The following is a 20,041-nucleotide window of genomic DNA, read 5'->3' as shown; positions in this document are numbered from 1 at the left end:
GGGGGGGTCATTTTTTTTCAAGGTGCTGTTGGAGGGGAGTCCCCAGCCGTGGGGGGGTCACATCCTGCCTGAGGTGTGTCGGGAGTGGCTGGGAAGGAGGAGGAGAAATCCTCTGCTCAGGAGGTGCCCTGCGAGTAAGATACCAGCCGTGGAGGGGGGCGGGGAGGCAAGGGGGTCCCGTCCTGCGTGGGGGTCCCCTGCCTGAGATGCCCTGTTGGAGAGGGAACCTCAGCTGTGGGGGGTCACATCCTGCCTGGGGGTGTGAGATCCCAGGGGTTCTCCCTGGTCCGAAGGGGGCACGGGAAGAGCTTCCCCTGAGGGAAGGGATCCGCATCTTGCCTGCGGGATGGAGAAGGAGAGGGAGGAAGAAAACCACGTTTGGGGGATGTGAAACCTTGGTTTTGGGGGAAGGGATGTGGGGGAAGCACGTGCAGGGAATGGTGCTCCCTCAGGCAGGGGTCTGCTCTGGCCTGCTGGGAGCCGCTTCTCGGGGCCGTGTTTGCCCCAGGCCCAGCGGGAGCCTCCCCTGGACCGCGATTCCAGCTCGGCACCGCGTTAGGATCTTCCTTTGCCCTATAGCAAAGGGGGCCCAGAGACAGCGGAGGCAGGCGGTGTGCTGGGCTTAGGGCTTAGGCTCAGCCATGGCGTGTGGGGGGGTCTTGAATGCTGTTACTCAGGGGAGAAAGATGATAGTGCAAATATGCCTAGCGATCTCAGGCTGGCGGCCAGGGCATGGGGGAGAAACCGGGTATGAGGGGAGGGATCTGGAGTCCCGAAGCCGCGCAGAGGAGCTGATCGCGCTGCTGAGACAGCGTTCTGCGGGCTGAGGCGTCCGGGGATGCTGGAGGTGGGAGGGGGATACGCATATCTCAGCCCGGGTATTTGCTTCATCGCCTGCTGTGAAGAAATCCCTGCATGTGCGCTTGCATCTGTGCAGAGCCAGCTGAGAGCTAAGGTGGCAAAGCCTTTCCCTGCTGTGATGGCCAGTGCTGGGGAGAATAACCAGATCAATACTAGGTAGCGCTCGCGGAGAGCTTTCCATCTTCCGTGGCATGAAATGAAGTGGGGTCAAATGCATTGGTGGTGCAACAGAAGTGAGTGAAGACACAGCAGGGATGACTGTTAAGCTGGGGAAGAGGTCTCCTGGGGAAGTCCTGATTCTCAGGCCAAAGCTTAACATCCCTGTGCTGATGCTGTACCATAAAGCTCCATAGGAAAGTTCATGTTTCTGTAAGATCCAGTGTCCTGAACTCTAAAACTGCAAGTCAGGAGCATGAAATCTCCAGAATAACTCTCCCCGACACAGATGCCTGGCTCAAGAGTACTTCTGGAGTAAAGCTGCTTAAGGTAACTGTGCATATAAAACCTTTGTTTGGTCTTGTGTTTCAGCCCTCGGAGCCCTTCACCCAGCCCCTCCATGTCTGTAGTCAGCAAGGTGAGTCTGTCACATGCTATTGCTTGTTTGGGCTAAATTTGTGTTTATGGATTTTATTCTGAAGTTCTGTTTACTTCTTTGGGAACATCCCTTGAGCTGCTCTAGGGTGAAAGTTCATCCTTGTGGTATTTCTGGCTTATTTTCCAAAGGAAACACGCAGATGTGATTGGGTGCTCTCGCTCTCCCTCTGGAGCTTCTGAACCCATTTGCCTTTTCAGTGGAATTTGTCCGAGGCGTTGACGTTTCAAAAATGCTACGTTCCTACGCATTTTGTGAAAATAAGTGGAAGGGTAGAGGCCCTCAGTGTCCTAACGAAGGACAAAGTTAGTAAATTCACCCCACACTAGGCATCGGAGAATCCACACAGGATGTTGTCACAGGAAACAGAGCTTCATAATCTCGCTGCTCACAGAGCGCTGCTGCTCCGTTCCCTGCGGCAGGCCTGGGGATAGTTCCCCCCTCCTCCCCCCACCCCCCGAAAAATAAGCAATTCTTGCCTTTTCTGGAAATGCAGAGCAAGCAGGGAGGTTTCTCTCTGTTACTGTGTTCTGTTTTGTACTGTTGTGATCCTTGGGGTCTTCTTATAAACAACCTTTGTCTTCTATGCTTACAAACAGATTTTTTTTTCCCCTCAACTAATTTGAAAGCTCTTAGTTCCTCAGCAATTCAGGAGCCGCTCTGGGCCTCTCGCACCCTGCCCTCTGCGAGCGTGCACTCAGCAGCCGGCCTCAGAAACAAACCACCGCTGCCCGTTTCCTGAGCGGGAAACCTCCCTGAAACAGGTTTCAATTCTCACTCGCAATGTGCAGGACCAGAGGGAAGATCAGAAAGTTCATCCTGTCGCAGCATGTCAGTGTCGTGCTAATGCCACAGCTAAGACAGGCTTGAACGCTTGGCTGCTGATGGTCCATGCTGTTTATTTGCTTGCTCCCTGACGTGGTTTTGACCGATGCAAATAACTTCCCGATAACACCCAAGTGCTGCAGGGACTGTAATGATCCCCTTATCAAAAACTGCCTCGAAGAGTGGTCTTGTGCTCTCACCCTCATCCTTATGTCTGAGGGGGTCAAAATCTGAAAGTTCATGGAAGAGCAACGCTTGGGAGGGACAAAATCTTACCGTCTGTGATGCTTTCCTTTATTTGCTGCTGCAGTCTAATCTGGGTTACTGTGCCTGGAACAACCTTGTTCCTTTTTAAAAATAACGTTTGGAGTCGTGGACAGTTGGTGCCCTTTTATCTTTGCCACTTCCTCAAATCTCGCAGCAAACATTGGTTTATTAGCTGTCATCTCGGTCACCATATGGCCTGCGTGTATGGCGAGCTGGCTGGAGCAGGGGGGATGCAGGCAGGGCTCGAGCTCGTGTCAAACTAACAGCAAGGTGCTTGTGCCCTCGAAGCGTAGTGCTGAGACTAATTAGTGCTGCCCCATGCATGATTCTCTGCGTACATCTATGCCTTCAAGGAGCTGGTAAGTATTTGTAGCCCTAGAGGTCCCGTGTGATGCGACTGTGACGTTGCTGCCTGTCACTGCCAGGGAGGTCAGCGGTAGGCTTGCGGGTGTGAGGACTAATCGGAAAATCACTGTTTCCGTTTTTCGGCAGACGGGAAATTAGATTGTCGGTTTCAGATGTTTGTCAGAGTTGACAAATTCTTGCTCAAAATATAACCCAAATTCTGTTCTGTGTCTGGGGGTGACACTGAGTTAACGGGAGTCCTTCGGGCAACCGCATGACTCGGTGGTGGTGTAAGGAGGGGCTCGGTTTGGATCTAGAGCTCGCCTGCGCTGACAGCTATGGCATTAACCACCCGATAGTGTCTTGCTGCATTCTCACGTCTTTCAGTGCAGCCTCTTGAATCTGAGGACACCGAAACTCCTAGAAGGAAGGCTGCTTTTCCCCTTGGAATTGTGTTTTTCTTTCCTCGTGCTAAGACACACTGATGGAAGCAATGGAATGCCATTAGTGGTCAGATGTGGCTGATAAGTGGAGTGTGGGTGTGAGTGGTTTAAGAAATTTAACTTTCCACTGCAGGAGCTTGGCAAATTTGTTTGTTAGCCCTATGCAGCATTCAGCTGTGTGACTTTTCAGTGTTGGAGTAGAACTGTGCCCATCTGAGCTCCGCTATGATGAATGATGGTTTAACTGAAAACCCTGATTTTGAAGTTTAAAAAAAAAAAAAAAAAAAAAGAGTGATTCTCTAAACACGTTTGCTAGAGTTACTTTGGTGCTCTAACAAGATGCATTGGATCTGGTCCATGATGCAGTATGAAATTAAACTGTCAGCTTAAAACAAAATGGTAAGATTGTCTTTTTTTTTGCATAAAGATACAAAAAAATGCAAAAAATATTTGCAAAAATATGCAAAATCTTTATGCAAAAAAAATATTTATAGGCAAGGAGGATAAGTATTTTGGGGCATTAAAGGGGAAAGTTGCAACTTAAGCCAATGCCAGCTTTGAAATGAAAAGTCAGATTGTGCAACCTTCCTGAATTCATACTGGAACAGTTCCCAGGCTTACTCGTGGAATCTTTGCTAGTTCTCATGGTCGTTTTTAGCATTTACAGATGGTCCTTTGTCTGTTTTGTGTGTCTCAAGTTGATATGATTTGGTCCATCTTTTATCTACTGACTGAAAGTAACCTTTTTAAACATAACTTTTTTTTCTATCCTATCCCTTCACTAGACTAGTCCTCCAGTCTCTTGTATACCAGTAGTTGATACTTGTTCTTTCTGGTACCTCCTTTTGAATATGACTATTTTATTTCCTTAGCATTTCTTTCATCATGAGTTCTGAATTAAATGTTCCGGTGGATCCTTCCACTCCTGCTTGTTGCTCTGAACCTGGCACAAAAGGCATGGATTATCGGGACTGGGTTCGACGCAGCTATCTGGAATTGGTCACATCAAATCACCACTCCGTTCAGGCTCTTTCATGGAGAAAACTGTACCTGAGTCGAGCCAAGCTCAAAGCTTCCAGCAGAACCTCTGCTCTGCTCTCTGGATTTGCCATGGTAGGTTTATTTCACAGAAAACACTTTTTGGATTGTGAAAGTTTGGGTTCTGTAAAATCATCTGTTAATCAGTGTTGTTTCCTTCCTGTGAAGAAGGAGGATGTACTGTTATTTTCTGAAGAGGTAGGAGGCATCTGTCTGTGGGTTTCTGTTTGGCTGCTGTTGAAAAGTTTGAGGTCGTCTCTCTCAAAGCGGGATGGATACACGAGCTGCCTAACGATCAACCCACGCACTCCCAAATCAGCCCTGTAAAATACTGGTCCCTTACCTGCCAGTGGTCCAAAGTGCTGCATCAGTATTGCTAAACAAATAGGAGCCGGGCTCTCCTTTGGCCCTGAGGCCAAATGTCACTGGCTGCCTTTGCATGAGGTTGCACTTGCTCATGGAGCTCCTCTGCACCCTGTGGTTGCTGTAGTTCTAAATATTGTCTTAATTTCTGCATGCATTTTTTTCAGGTTGCACTGCCTTAAAATAAGGTGGAGGCTGGGTCACGGTCTGCCGGAGAGAGGTTTGCATAGCGTGAACTGAGAGATCGTGTTATATCCTGGGGTGTGTTATGAGGGCCTGCGCGAGAGGCTCTGCACGCTCGGACACCAGGGCTGGACTTGAGAGGATTGTGTAGCCTCAAGAGAGCCAAACCTGGTATATTTTTGTCAGTGCTGTCTATTGGAAATAATCCCTAGTAGTTGCTTTCCTTGGGTGCAGCACTTGGGTGTTATCAGGAAGTTATTTGCATCGGTCAAAACCACGTCAGGGAGCAAGCAAATAAACAGCATGGACCATCAGCAGCCAAGCGTTCAAGCCTGTCTTAGCTGTGGCATTAGCACGACACTGACATGCTGCGACAGGATGAACTTTCTGATCTTCCCTCTGGTCCTGCACATTGCGAGTGAGAATTGAAACCTGTTTCAGGGAGGTTTCCCGCTCAGGAAACGGGCAGCGGTGGTTTGTTTCTGAGGCCGGCTGCTGAGTGCACGCTTGCAGAGGGCAGGGTGCGAGAGCAGGAGATGATGCAAAGGGGTCATATCCTGAAGCTCAGGAGCATTGAGGGAGAGAGAAAGAACTTGAGAACTTTTCAGACAGCTTTCATTGTTTTATTTCAGCTCTCTTTTCTCTCTTTTACCCTTGTTCTCCCCCTGCTTCCCCGAACATGAGTTGTCTATAACGTTATGATGGTGAATTCTGTTTTGGGTGACAAGCATGTTTTTTGGGACAGAAGTTGCAAAAATGTGAGCAGGGAGTTAAGTGGTGGCAGTCTGCAAGGGAGCAAGGGTGTCTGGTTCCTTTGCGATTCCTCTTTCCTCCCTGACTGCGTGCATGGGATGCTTGTAAAACAGTTCGTGCAACATATGTTGGTTTGTAACCAAGTTGTATGTGCTAAAACAGGCAGAAGGTACCTTCTCATTTTAAAAAGGTTGAGTAGTCTCCTGAAGGCTTTTTTTCAGACTTGCAAGCTTTCTTATTCTGAAAAGCAGTTCACGTCTTGGTTGTCTGTGCCTCTAGGTTACTTGAGCTCTGTGCTAATTATTTGTGGTTGTCCTCTTTTAGCATGATTAATAAATGAATATAGAGAGAATCCTATAGTGTTGTGAGCTTTGCTTTACCTAGGCAGCGCGATTAGGGAGCAGATGTCCGTGCCTGGGTGTGTTGTCGGCTGGCATCCCTGGCACACCACAAAAGCTTGGAGCCTACCCGCGTTGCAGGGCTCAAACGTATCTGAAAACAAAGCATTTGTTCTCAACTCGCAGAGCAGAAAGTAACTGAATGTTTTTCAGCAAAAGTACAAACTAAACCATGTAACTTCTATTTATGACACGTGTAGCTATCTGCTACGGTTATCTGTTTTACTTCACGTTACTTGATCGGTTGTTAAAGGATTCCTTTACCACTGGGTTTTTCGGTCTGACGGTAGTGGACTCCAGAGCTGGTGCCAGGGACTGCTCCTGATTTCCTTTTAAACTGTTTAAAATTCAAATCAAATAACCAAATGGGTGCGAGCAGTGTTAATTTTAGATCACCAACTTAACATATTAAGTACACCTGAAATGGGTAATCCTCAGAAATGAAAATATTGCAATGCTGGCATTCTGTTTATTAATAAACCTTTCCCCAGCTGATCATATTGGGCCTTCCAGTGAAAGGTGATCTATTTATCCTTTGCTACCTGTTTTTTTTCTTCACTGGCAATTTGATAGACAGGTATTTAGTAAGCAGGTGTTTACTTTGCTCTAATAAGAGCATCTATTTGGCTATTGATGAAAGTAGAGCAGTTATTTAGAGTTAAACAGTTTCCCTGAAGTCTTATGTGCATTTAACTATGTCAATAAATGTTATACAAGGCTTGGCTGGTGCTTTATTTACCTCCCTGCCAATGTGTGTGATTCAAGCCAGTTCCATATTGGCCGAAAATTATTACTAGCTGATGGCTATTTAATCAACAGGCAGTGGCTTTGATCCAGCTCCTTCTGGACAGGCTGTAGAATAATACAAACCTTCCTCATTACTTGATGCTATCTTTGGTATTTCTGGCAGGGAGATGGGCAGATCAGAAGGATGTGGTTGCATTCTAGTTCCAGGTCTGTTTGGAGGTGGGTAGGTCGCTGTGGCTGTTGGATTTGTCCAGGGAAGACTTCAGATGAAGCAGATAAGTTCCTAACACTCTTAGTTTAGCATTTTTCAGAAGTACTAAATTTATTTTAGAGAGAGCTTCATAAACCTCCTCAATCATTTTCCTGGTGGGGATAAGAGCTATTCCTGCTCACCAGCCTTCTCAGCATTTGTCCAAATGCTTCAGGATAGGTATGTTTGATATTTAAAAAAAAAAAAAAAAATTCCAACAGATCTACTGGACTGATATTTATTACAGGCTGCCAAACCATCTGTGTGAATGTAATGTTTTATGTTAAGCCATTTGTCATCCTCTTGCCTGATATTATCAATCCTGGTCTAAATTTCTCAAGATGAGCATCATCTTTGTTGTGGACAATCTGGGGACTATTCTGATCTGAAAAAAAAAAAACATAATTGCATGTAATTTAATTGCAGTTTAATTCTAAACTGTTCTGAGCACATGGTCCATTAGCAAACCTGTGAGCATTGAGTTCAATAGTGCAATTCTCCAGCTTAAAATTAAGTCTGTGCTGAAATACTCAGCTACACAGCAGAGTGCTTTAGTGCCCTGCAAAGTCAAGCCCTTGATATCTCGGCTTCTGGGAACAGGTTAAAATAAAAGGGGCTGTTATCACAGAAGAGTATAATTGTATCAAACATGACATATTAATAGTTTTACAGGCTAAGCAGCATATTTAATGATTTTTAAATGGGTTATGTCAGCTTGTCCTCTTTCTCTTATCCCGGTCAGAGAATGACATGATATGTCATGGGGTAAAGTGGTAAGAGCTCACTCACCTTTCCAGTACCTGTTTTGGTTAAATGAATTGTTTTGCTGCCGTGTTGCCCTATCTGGATTGTTGATGTTTTTCCCTGAAATACCTCTTACTGAGCCATCAGTCAATGTTAAAAATTCATCACATTGCGCAGCTGAAGCTAGCCCTGGGGATTAGGTTAGTCTGGGAGGAAACATCCAATTAGCTGAAAAGTGCTGCTCATGTGAAGGATAACAAGTAGAAATTGATATGTTGACATCAGCCGGGCTTTCAGCTTTAATATAAAGCTATAAATTGAACATGCGGGTACAATTTCTATTCGGCTTGCTGAATGCTAGGTCTCTGGGTGTTACAGCACCCAGGAGTGAACAGTTCACCTATAGCTTTTCCCGTCTGATATGGTGTGGCTGACAGTCACAGCACTGTACAAACATGTTGTACAGAACAGGACAGCAGTGAGTAAGTCTCATCTCCTCCTTGAATCAATGCATGGGGAACTGCAAAGAGAACACAGGCAAGGCAGTGTGGCATGCGTCCCAATTAAATGGACCTTGCTTGCAAGAGGTGATGAAGCCAATCCTGCATTTATTTCTCCACTATGTGATAAGGACCCCTCTAAAGTGCAAACAAGAATCCTACAAAAAACTTTATAACCTGAAGAAAAGGTAGGGAATGTCTAAGCACCGCCCACAGAGACTGACTATTTGCCATCCAAATTTTAAGTGTTGGTTGCTAATAGATGTGTCCAGGCTTGACTGCGATACCCTCATTCGGGCTGCCGATGGTTGCAAAGTAAGTGTAGATAAGATGGTAGTCATGCCAACGCAGGCACTGGTTCCATCCCCCTTCTAAGCATCTTCAGAGCCACCAACAGTGAGAACATGAGCGTATCCCATATTGTCCACTGCCTAAATAATATTATCAGCAAGCAATGCCAGACTGAATGATACGGATTATTATACTAAGACTGAAATAGCTGCGCAACCCTCGTCTTATATGAAGACTGGATAAAGAAATGATGCGTCTCTTCTGCAAAATCTATCCCTGCCTCCCGGAATCAAGCTCTTTGTTCTGACTTTACCTTCTCATGATAGTTTTGAGAGGAGCCGGCCTGAGGCAGGTGGGCAAACATCAGCTTCTCCTTCTCTTAACACATGCAACAGGCTTTGCTGCACTAGAACAGCAAGGTGCCTGGGATTGCCAGGGGTTTTGCCTATTGACAGGCTTTATTTTACTGTCTGTGCAAATGGCTAAGGGCAGCTGCAGATCCGAGCAAGCCACTAGAGAGTTAGTAGAGGGGAATGTCTGATGTTCTTGTCAACTGTATTTGTAGCTTCTCTTAGCAGAAGGTTTTTGCAACTCTTCGAGGTGGGACACTTCACAACCTAGCCCCAGGAAGTACTTGTGTTAACTATTTTATTTCATGGATAGTTTCAATAATTTTCCAATTTCTTATACTAAACCAGTTACAAACCTGTACAAGGACTGCTGTTCTCACATCAGTAGAGTTCCTTGCTCTCTTGCACTTATTCTGTTTATTAAGTTTTACTTGATTAAAAAAAAATCCACACTGTGCATACAAAATAAATAGCTTTAGTGACTTGATACGAGTCTATTTCTGGAAAAAAAGCTGTTTAGTGGAGCTGTTGAACACACCCATACACCAGTAACTGTCCACTTCTGTTGAATATATCAGTAAGGTATTAGATCTCGAGGGAGAAATTTTGGGATATAAATAACTTGTATCTGGGCATATTTGTAATAAAAAGGACTTGAGATGTTCCAAGAATAGAAGGCAGCTATTTTAACTATGGAATAACTTAAGCTATAAAGACGCTTGCATGCCTCCCATGGGAGGTAGCATAACCTTTGTGGTAGCTGGCCAGAAGATCTGCTGCTTTTGCTTTTGCTTTTGTTTATGCTCAAGTTGAGTTTCTTTACGCTCAGGTTGAAACTTCCTGCATTGCAATCGCTAGTGGTGAGCAGAAGAGGAACATGTGATGGGCGGGAGGGCTCGCAGGCTGTCAGCTGCCTCCAAGCTACACTTGTTGCCTCGTGGGTTCCTTCTGTTGTGTGCTTGGTTTGATGCAGTTCGTATGGCTCATGGTTGCAAGGAGAGAGCTGTTATTTCAGAAAACTACAGTGCAGAAATAGCTCATAAGCCTTGAGAAAGGCCAAGCTGCAGACTGTGTGTACGTCTTCACGGGGAACAGGAATGATCTCTTTGGGCTGCTGTTCTGAAAGCATTTAAGTGTGTACTTAACCTTAGGCGCTTTTCCTGAATAAAGATGCTTTCCTGGATGAAAGCCTTGCAAAGAGGAGAATAAGAAAACTAGCAGCTGTTGACAGGTCTTTTTTTTTTTTTGTTCCTTTCCCCCCAGGTTGCCATGGTGGAGGTGCAGCTGGAAATGCAGTACAAGTACCCCCAGATGCTGCTGATCGCTTTCAGTGCCTGCACAACAGTGCTAGTGGCAGTTCATCTCTTTGCCCTGCTCATCAGCACCTGCATTCTGCCTAACGTGGAAGCAGTGAGCAACATCCACAACCTGAACTCCATCAGCGAGTCCCCACATGAGCGCATGCATCCCTACATAGAGCTGGCATGGGGCTTCTCCACAGTCTTGGGAATCCTCCTTTTCCTTGCGGAAGTTGTGCTTCTGTGCTGGATAAAATTTCTGCCTGTGGACTCCATCCTGAAAAATGACACCACTACCATCCAGAAGCCCAGCGGCCACGCGGGTTGGCAGGCAGCCCTGGTCTCCACCATCATCATGGTCCCAGTGGGTCTGATCTTTGTTGTCTTCACCATTCACTTCTACCGGTCTTTGGTGCGGCACAAAACAGAGCGCCACAACCGGGAGATTGAAGAGCTTCACAAACTGAAAGTGCAGTTAGACGGGCATGACAGAGGCATGCAGGTAGTGTGACAGAGAGGCAGAGGGCTGCTTCCAGCAAATCCACTTAGCTGGGGCTAAGAGCAAAATCCTTGTTTTGCTAGTTGGCGAGACACACCGGTGATGGATTGTTTTGAGGCTTAAATATCTAAATGCTAATTGCCTGCCATATGTAGCTGTGGGTTCTAGTGCTGTTTCAGATGCTGTGGTCTCTGGCCTGTTTCTGGTCCTACACACTTGTATATTTAAATAGACACTGCCATGGAGTTAAAGGCCAAAACTTTATCTACCTTAACGTTGGTACAAGTAGCCAAATACCTACATTTTTTACGAATGCAACATTCTCTTGCCAAGTGTAAAACTGCATCAGCTGTCTAAAAAGCCAGTGTGCGTGTGTAGGACCTGTCTTATGTGTCAGACCTCCCTGGCTGTCAGTGCAGCAGCACTTAACTGGCAGCTTCTTTCTAGAGCTGAGCTGGTTAATGATGGTATCTTTAGTTGACCTGAGGACGTTCAAGAAAGCACAATAGAAACTGTGCGTGTTCACCACCTTTGTTCCAAAATGGGTGTTCCAGAAATAGGAAACCAGAAAGAAATCAGCCTTAGCTTTTACTTTCTTTTCTTGCTATTCCTTACTATATTTTTACAGCTGGGGAGGTAGAATTTCAGATTGCAGGAGGCTGGGAAGTTCTGTCTTGCTTGCTTCAGCAGCATCTGTGGTCTTAGACTGAACGAATGCCAAGACCATGTGATCTTTCCAATACAAGGCAAGAGTGCCCAGGGAAGGCTTACAGGTGTTTTAATTTTAACAAGGACATTCTTAAAACAGAACAGTGGCAAGGAATTTAATGAGACATAGAACTCTGAAGGATTAGAAAAGCACGTTTCAAGGAGGTGAGGAGTAATAGCATATAGCATACTGTGGAAATCTGTTGCTGTGTCATCTTCATTTATGTACTGGTGCAATGTCTCTTGCTAGCCAGGTTTGCTGGAGAGGACGAGCCCCAACTCTGTGTATTTCATCACTTTTGATTGTCAGTTGTAGCATTAGCCCGCAGAAAACGAACATTTCCTTCTCCCCCACCAAAGCAAACAACTCCTCTGGTGGAACCTGGAGTTGTAATGATAAGTCTGATGGAGCTGGATCCAGTGGGAGAGCTGTATGCCATTAAAGAGCTATCACATTTCATTTGAGCTGGCTTTTTTTCAGCAGCAGAGAAAATGACCCTTGCGTGTCTGTATTGCTTAGCAAGGAAAGTTTGTAAATTCTATTAGCATCCTTTTCGGTGAAAACTTCTGTAAAAATGATTTTATGATTTATGGTAACTTTATAGAGGGAAAAGTGTTTTGCAGCCATCAGCTCTTTTAAGGAAAGGTAAGGCTTTCTGACACATAGCACTGAAAGAAGTGTAAGCACATTTTCTTGGCCCTGCTCTGCACTTGAACATCACAGTTTTACAGTCTCTCAGGCCTTACAGGTTTCTAAAATCATGAAGGGTATTTATAATGTTCTATTTAACCCCGGTCCTTTATTCCACTGGGATTTAAGAAATCTAATGTCAGTATATTACATTGCAGCTTCCCAGAGTGGAGAGTACGTGTAAATCCCAGTGCAACAGGAGAGACTATCCCTATGTTTCTCTCTGAGGCGGGCCTTGGGACCCCAGCTCTAATCTCTCTTGTTTACATGTGAGTTTGATCATTGCCGACCAAGTTGCTTAGCGCCGTGTCTGTGGCTTTCATCTGTTGTTCTTGCCTCAGTTGGCATGTGCCATATTGGCCAATCTGCAGCAAAGAAAATAGTTTTTGTGTGCTAGATGCCTCGTCTGTACTGCTTGTGCTCATATACAAAAAACGAGTGTCCTCCAGGAAGTGGGTGGTCATGAAATTCATTTGGTGTCCCCAGGAATCTGCCCTTTCTCCCTTCTGTCTCTTTTTTACCACAATAAAAATTAAAGGTTTATATAATAAAATCAGAGTTGAGTTTTCTGCCAAGTATTACATATGTAGGCTCCTTTACCAATGCAGTTCCTAATGTGAGACCAGAGCCAGACCAGACAGGACGAATCTGTTGTCTGTACTTTGCACTCTCCTATCACACGAGTAATAATAGGACTACGTGTGTTCGCAGTGGAGCCCAGGAGGTTTGAAATCAGTTGCAGAGAAAGTAGTGAGCTGCTTTTGTAATTAAAAAAAATCGAGGTTCACAGTGCTGTGAAAACAATGCAGCTCACTTCGAAACAGCCAAATTGGTCACTCAATTCACTGCAAATATAATAAACTTCAGCAAATGGAGAAATGCAGCAGAGGCTGTGCTTTTTTTCTAGAATAACTTGGTAAGACTTTGCTGGGATCGGATTCAAGATAGTCTCAAGGCAGCAGATCTGTGACTGGAGAGGGATTGCCTTACTCCAGCGGGGAATCTGGGGTACAGTTTGATATAGTTTCCCAAGGGTGAATACACTTAAAACAGCATAATCATGCCTTTTTCCCCTGCTTTTGTTCACGGCTGTTTCTACCGTCTCTCTGGGCACAGAGTTCTCCTTTCCTTCGAAAGCCCATGGGAGAATTTTTGCTCCTTGGCTCTGGCGTCGGGGATCTTTCTAGTCTGCCCATCATCTTCCGGCTGTAACTCCTCTTGTCTTTCCCGAGAATAGTGCTGCCTTTTCTTGCTTCTGCCTCTCAATCTTGCTTACTCCTTCACTGCTGTTTGGGTCCAGCCTTGTGTTGCAGAAAGATCATCTGTGGTATCGGCGAGCGACAGAAATGGGAATTAATCCATAAAGGAGCAGGGACGCTGTGCTTGTCCAGACAGTTGTTTCTGTGCCGCGGTGCCAGAAAAGCCTCCTTGCTCCTGCTGCTGCCCCCGTGGCTGTCAGCAGGATTCCCGTCAGTGAAGCACGGAGATGCCTTTCCGTCCACGCTGCTGCTCGTGTCCCAGCAGACCTGGCAGTGCGTCACGTCACGTCCGTGTTTGCCGGCTGGTGCCTGGCTGCAAGCGTCCCGTGCCGATGCTGGGCTCGCCGGGGCTTTGCGCGGCTCCGTGTGCCGGTTCCTCCCTCGCCTGCGTGGGGATGCTTCTCCCGAGGGTCCCACCCTCTGGCCGGGGCTTGGCTAGGGTCTCCCCCCATGGCTGCTTTGGCTTTCGGTACTGTCCTGGGCCCTGGGGTGCTGCGCCATGGGGTGGCTGTTGCCCTGATTTTCAGCTCCCTTGGGCTGGGAGTCTCCGGGCCGGCTCCTGCCTCGTTCAGGCCGTTGCCCTGCTTATTCAGTGGGGCTCACCCAGGCCCCGGGCTCCAGCCTGGGCTTGCTGGAGGGAACAGCCACCGTCTCGCGCCGGAGTCTCCAGTCCTTCTTTTCTTCAGTTCTTCTTGAGCAGCTTTTCCCCGGCAGACTGCATCCCCCTGCCAGCTCCAGCCCTGGAGGGGTTCCTGGGCCGCTGCTGCCTGCCTTTCCCAAAGAGGGGACGAAGCTCTCCGGCATCGCGATCCGGCCCTGCTGCTTCGCCTTCCCAGGCACCTCCTCGCTCTCTCCTCGCCTCGTTAGCAGGGGTCGGCACGGAGGAGCTGACGATGCCTGGGAGCAGTATCGGGTTCTCTCTTTGGCTGCGGGCAGCGGCAGCTCTTATTTTGCAAGCTTCCTATTTTTAAGGTAGCTCTGGGGCAGGCCCGTCTCTCCTCGACAGCCCCTGCTGTGTCGGTGGATATGTGGCTCTTACGGTAGATCTTATCGCAGGAGGAGATGAGATAGATGTTAGATGTGACGAGCCGGGCCTGAGCCACGTGACGGAGGAGAGCGATATTGTGCAAGAGCCCCGGGTGGAGCGCGCTGTGCCATAAGCACGCAAATATGTGGAAGTGTTTATAGAAAGCTGGCGGACGGGGTGCAGCCGCAGAGCTGAAATCCTTCCATTTCTTAACCTTGGGACCCCAGGCCAGGCAGAGGGTTGCTGCTGGCAGCAGCCGACCGCTGCTGTGACCGGGGCGAGCCAACGTCGCGTTCCTTTTGGGGATTTCATGACATCCTTTCTGTTCTTTCCTTTCCTTTAAAAAAACAACACCCCTCAAGCGTCCCTGCTTTTATAGCTTTATCTGCTAATTCTTGTTTTTTCTACCTTAAGACAGCTTCCTCAATAAACCCCGGCCAAGGAGCCGCAACCTCAAATTCGGATCCCAGCACAGCTGTGCCAGCGTGTTTGCTTTCTGATTATCTTCTCGCAGGCTCTCTGCTCTGTACCTTTTTTTTTTTTTTAACAAGAAAGTGGTTTCAGTAATTATTTACTGATTGAATTTGAAAAACGCTCCCATGAACACTTACCTGTATGTACAATTCGGCACTTGCCTTCTTCCCAGAGTTGTTAAGACTGATAATGAGTGGGATGTTGATTCAGTTAAGTGCTAGGAGAAAAAAAAGCCTCTGTGTTTTAAACTTTGCCTATTCTTGTTTTATCTATGCATGACCAATATTTTGTGTAGACTAATACCTGTATCTCAGTTGTTGTCTAGCTGTGTGAATGAAACTGGATAAACATGCTAAGTTTTACATTTCTTGCTGATTTCAGACTGATTTTTTTGAAAGGCAGCTCAAGTCCTCCAGCATCCTCTATGGGTTAACTGGTGGGGTTTTTTTGTTTGGGTTTTTCTGTTTTCTTTTGTAGCTCTGTCAGATGTTACCCTTCTCCTTTTAAAATGTACGAGTAAACATCCGTTTGATGCACTTGCTTTTAATGAGGGCCTGGTTCTTGAAACATGTTTCACAAGTGTTAGTCTTGGTTAAGATGATAAACAGCTGCAATAGGAAATACTACAACATGAAAACCACTGAAGTTTGTCTTACGTTCATGATATTAGCATAGTAGCCAAAATTATTTTTAACAGCTAATTAGTTGAGGTTAAAACCTCTTTATACTTTTCTTAGTTTTCTATGATACTGGATAAGCCAAACTAATTGTTAAAGTTCTACAATGCTGCAATTCTGGCTTTTTTAGGAGAGAATGGACATAAAGTTTTATAAAGTAATACAGAGCTGCTGGGTATGTTATGCCATTTTGAACTCTCTGAGAAGATGCCCAAAGTGCTGTTTAATGGGTGAAGAATATCAGAAGCTAGACATAGTAATGACTGAGTAGCGACTAGATTAAGTTTTGGGCACTGTTTAAAAAAAAATAGACAAGCCCTCAGCTTTTGGCTCACAGTATGATTTTCATTTAAAATATTTAAGATATCAACTAGAAAGAGTTGACATTTTCTGGCAAGAACAGCAGCTTCCTCTATGGTTTGAACAAGGCAGAAGAATTCAGCTAATAACGGCAGAGCACAATAAGAGCTAATATTGTTTATCTTGTTGTTGTGGCGCTCTGATTCATAAGGAAGCCATCATGCGCTTTCATCGCGGAAGGAATGAAACGGGTATGCACACAGAACGTATTCTAACAGACCGAGAACACAATATAAATGTAAAAGAGGGTATTGCAAATAAGGGCCAAACATTAATGGAAATGCTTTATTGCTGCAGCTGGCTAAGCTGAGAGCAGATTATTGAAGAGGCTAAGTACTGAAAGACGAGACTAAGTCTGTGAAAGTCTGACTAAGTCCACTCTGTCTTTCCTCACTTAATGTGGTTTTGTATTGAGCTCCGGCTGGCTGCTGGCACCGTCCTACGCAGCTTAAGGTGCTGAGATCTGATGGAAACGATGCACCCAAGATTGGGATACCCAACACTGACTTCGGGATAGAGTGCTCTTACCCGTTGTCTTAGCCTGTGGGGACCAGCTGTATGGTGAAGATCACACTAGATCTACCAGAAAAGGTTGGGAACCATTATTTTAAGAGCACAGGTTACTCAGCTCTGCTTTTGGGAGTGAGCTAAAGAGGTTGTAGCCTACAGGAAACGTCTTTCTCATAAAGCTTGTGAGCTTACTAGCTGTGAGCAGATTTCAGCTGGCTCTTTGGTGTGATGGTTTTCGGTCGGAGAGGACATGCTTTACCTGCTGCCAGTGTGTGTGGATGGCTGGGTGGAGGTTTGTGTTTTAGGTCTGCCGGTGGGAGCGGCCCTTGCCGATCCCTGTTGGAACTATTATGTAGCCGCTGTCCACTTCTGGTTAAATATTGGGGTAAACTGAAACTGGTTCATTGCAACCATGGAGGAGTGTAGTTGTATCTGACAACGTGAACTGATTTAAAAATATCCTGATTCAAGGCTTTTCTACTAACTGTTAGCTTCATTGGGCTGAAGAGCTCCCTCCCCTGCAATGCCTGAAGCAGAGGGCAGTGTCTACAGTATGAGTGCACTACTAGTGCATTAAAACTTGTGCGTTGTGCCAAGAAGTGCTTCTTGGACAGCATAGCTATACAGGGACACTGAAATCCCATGTAATAAATGTGCCCTCTTTTCTTACTGACCAAAACCAGACAGCATTGTTAAGTGTTGTTTTATTACTGTAGGTGTGACTGTGCTGAAGGGTTTTGATGACATGACTGTGTTTATTAAAGGATCACATCTCTTCCATGGCACACCTTCATTTGTCAAGAGCACAGAAGTTTGTTCTGAGCAGCTTCTGCTACAGTCAACTCCTCGAATCTTAGGTACGAGGTATGACACAAACCTCATTGTTGGAGGTGCCAGGAAAAGAATGATAGCCCCCAGAGCTGCAGTCCGTCTCCCAGTTTATTCTTAAAATCAAACTCTTGCTACTGAGAGTTGGCAGCAGGGCTCAGAGATGGCAAATGACCTGTCCGAGCTGTCTCTGCAAAAGTGTCTGCACTGGCCCTCTGCAAATGCTGCTCTTTGGTCCCAGAAGATATAGGTCACACACTATATTTATGATTAATCCTCACTGTTAAAGCATGAATCTTCAGCAAAGAATAATTACTTTAATTAGTTCTGTGTGTTGTATTATCTGTGGAGAGACGCTTGCTTACCCTCCTCCCCTGGAGGACTGATCTCTAAAGGAGCTATCTGAAGTGGGTGAGAAGATAGCTGCGTCCCTAAGGCACAGTGCAGCTCTAAAAGCAGTGTGACAGAACTGAGGAGGGGCCAAGAAAGGTTAAAATCTGCTTCAGGACTTGGGTTGAGTCAGTGCCAAGGGGTGTTTTACTCAGATCAGTTTAATGATCCTAAGTTTCTTTCCTGGTTTCACTGAAGTATCTTAAAATTGACTATTTGCTTTTTGCATTTGGTTAAAATATAGCTAATGAATACCACAGCTAATTTTTGACTTTTGCCTAAGAGCTACCATTGCCCAGGAGAGTCTTCAAAGAAACAAACAACCTTTCCTTTCACCCTCTTATTTGTTAAATTTCTATTTGATTGACCTTATGCCTGTACACACCTGCTTCCTTACACATACTTCAGAAATAAATCAAGTTGTAAAAATTCTGTACTTTATTTTTCAAATATCCTAACAAAATGCACTTCCAGCTTCCCCTGTTGATCATACTGGTCTTCCTTGAAATGAAAGAGCTGTTCCTAGCAGTTCTTTACCCAGTTCCTCGTGCCTTCCTCCAGCGCTGAACTCTGCAGACAGCTCCCTGAACGTGACACAGATTCGGCGATGCTCTATATGCTTGCGGTAAATCGCATGCTTCCACTTGTAACGTGCGTCACCATACAATACCACCAGGGACCTTCTGGGTAAGTGAATGGCAACAGTCACTTCTTTACTTGGAACAAGTCTTGGGGATGAAGTGCAGCTAATTCTCTGTTTGCCTGAATTTTCGCATGCTGACGTCTGCGCAAGAGATCCAGAGGGACTTAATTCCTTTTCTTTACTGAAAGAGGGAAATAATTGGATGCTGTCCTCTGAATCACAAGACATGGACAGCACGGTTTTTGAGAGCAAGTTTAAGCTAACTAGACGCTCTCCCCAAAGCCACCAGTCATCAAAATGTGGGTCGATGGCAGAACCTCTTTCTGGCACGTAGTCCAGATTACATTGTTCAACAGGTAAGAAACCATCTAGCACAGAGTAGTCCTTCATTTGTGTCACAATCTTTTTACTAAAACTTGGCAAACCGATAAAGCTACCAGCTTTCAGCCTCTGCTTCTTAAAGTTCACTTTGGGTCCATAGTCCTGTTGGAAAAGAAAAGGGGAAAAGCTAGTGTTAGGGAAAAATCTGACACAAGTCTTTCTGTAGAGGTTGTGACCTCTACAGGGATGATGGTCAAGACTTTTAAAGAGTTCTGCTCTCGTCTCTTCCAGTGATGTGGTCACCAGTTTACAAAATGACTCAGTCAAGTCGCATTAATCTCTTTGGATTAGATTTCTCATCTGTAAAGCAAGAAAAACACTCGTCTTGCTCTGATATTGTATGATTTTTAATGCCTGCATATGCAATAGCAGGTGCTATTCATTGTAATTATCATAAAGACACTTTTGCAAGAAGTTGATTTTAATTACAATTCTTGCAATTGATTCCAGGAAAGGTTTCCAGAAGAAAACATTTAATAAAACATGTAAATGTTCGGGGTTTTAACTGTGAAAACAGCTCTCCTTTTCCAGAGGACAAATGCGCTTCTAAAGTCAAACCTGTTTCTTTCGGCCAGACTGTGACGGTTTCCAGTCATCTTGATCCATCAGTTCAACTATCTCAGATTCTTCATCTTCACTAATGAACTCCTCTGTCAAAAACACCCCTGGAAACGGAAATGCCCAGCCAGCAAACTCTGAGTGCTCATTTCCGACAGCTAGGCCTGTTGCTGGACAGTAAGTGAAATTATCTTCTCCCTGTGGAAATAACAGTGGAGACAAAAAAGGGGTAGAGGGGGGAACTTAGCAAGATAAGGTATTCCTGTGATTTATTTACTCTTGCAACCTTGATGTGGGAGCACGTTAACTGTAAGTGCAGGGCTTCCAGACATGAGCAATATTACAGCTTCCTTCTGGGAACAACTCTTCCCTCTTTTTTATGGCTCCGGCACTCCTATGCTTGTGGCCAATTTTCTTTCCTAGTAATATCATTATGCTGCAAAGACTGGGAAAGACAGATGATCCTGGTGCCAAACATGTAAGATTAATGGTTGCTATTTCTCAGGCCCAGTGGAGAGATACAGTTCCTCATACCACTAAATGTTGAATGAGTAAAGTTGATAAAAAAAAAATCACCAAGGCCAAAAAGCTAAGCTGTGGAGCACCAGTCTTTTCTTAATGCACGGATGCCAAGGACGATTATTATTTTATTTTTTTCCTTCGAGGCTGCTGAACGGGCCCGCTACCATCATTCAGACGAAGCCAGATGGTGGATTCTCCTCAGAAACGCCCGTTGCAGGGATAAAGCGGTGCAGGCAGCGGGCCGGGCCTCGCACCCCGGGCGCCTC

The 20,041-nt window shown here is 45.6% G+C and overlaps 2 protein-coding genes across 9 annotated transcripts in view; both read left to right on the top strand.

Moving 5' to 3' along the window:
- The first annotated feature begins 116 nt into the window (after positions 1-116).
- ORAI2 (ORAI calcium release-activated calcium modulator 2) lies at positions 117-18,142 on the top strand. 8 transcript variants are annotated; one of them, XM_026063601.1, is made up of 5 exons: positions 117-134; positions 1,390-1,435; positions 4,206-4,446; positions 10,214-10,750; positions 12,305-15,274. In XM_026063601.1, exons 3-5 carry the CDS (start codon positions 4,219-4,221, stop codon positions 12,371-12,373), a joined length of 834 nt encoding a protein of 277 aa, XP_025919386.1. In that variant the 5' UTR covers positions 117-134; positions 1,390-1,435; positions 4,206-4,218; the 3' UTR covers positions 12,374-15,274. The 8 variants fall into 8 exon arrangements, with proteins under 8 accessions (XP_025919386.1, XP_025919387.1, XP_025919385.1 ...); XM_026063598.1 differs by lacking the exons at positions 117-134; positions 1,390-1,435 and adding exons at positions 2,428-2,904; positions 17,170-18,142 and having other exon boundaries at positions 12,305-12,415; XM_026063599.1 differs by lacking the exons at positions 117-134; positions 1,390-1,435 and adding exons at positions 2,428-2,904; positions 17,218-18,141 and having other exon boundaries at positions 12,305-12,415.
- A 1,116-nt stretch (positions 18,143-19,258) lies between these two features.
- Positions 19,259-20,041, top strand: part of LRWD1 (leucine rich repeats and WD repeat domain containing 1) — an 18,353-nt gene continuing 17,570 nt past the window's right edge. Inside the window, exon 1 of the mRNA XM_026063593.1 lies at positions 19,259-19,430. Within this exon, the coding sequence (XP_025919378.1) occupies positions 19,336-19,430 (95 nt within the window). The 5' untranslated portion in view covers positions 19,259-19,335. The remainder of the gene's footprint in view (positions 19,431-20,041) is intronic.

Source organism: Apteryx rowi, unplaced genomic scaffold (assembly GCF_003343035.1).
Source record: "Apteryx rowi isolate R43461 unplaced genomic scaffold, aptRow1 scaffold_20, whole genome shotgun sequence".
Taxonomy (NCBI): Eukaryota; Metazoa; Chordata; class Aves; order Apterygiformes; family Apterygidae; genus Apteryx; species Apteryx rowi.
The sequence above is the reverse complement of the archived record's forward strand: the minus strand, read 5'-3'. Positions and strand labels throughout refer to the sequence as shown.

Bases quoted from the DNA above. Each gene is read 5' to 3' on its own strand.
- ORAI2 (XM_026063598.1), top strand. From the start codon at position 2,864: ATGCATGATTCTCTGCGTACATCTATGCCTTCAAGGAGCTG. The intron at 4,447-10,213 runs GTAGGTTTATTT...CTTTCCCCCCAG, and splicing joins TGCTCTCTGGATTTGCCATG to GTTGCCATGGTGGAGGTGCA. The intron at 10,751-12,304 runs GTAGTGTGACAG...ATTACATTGCAG, and splicing joins GGCATGACAGAGGCATGCAG to CTTCCCAGAGTGGAGAGTAC.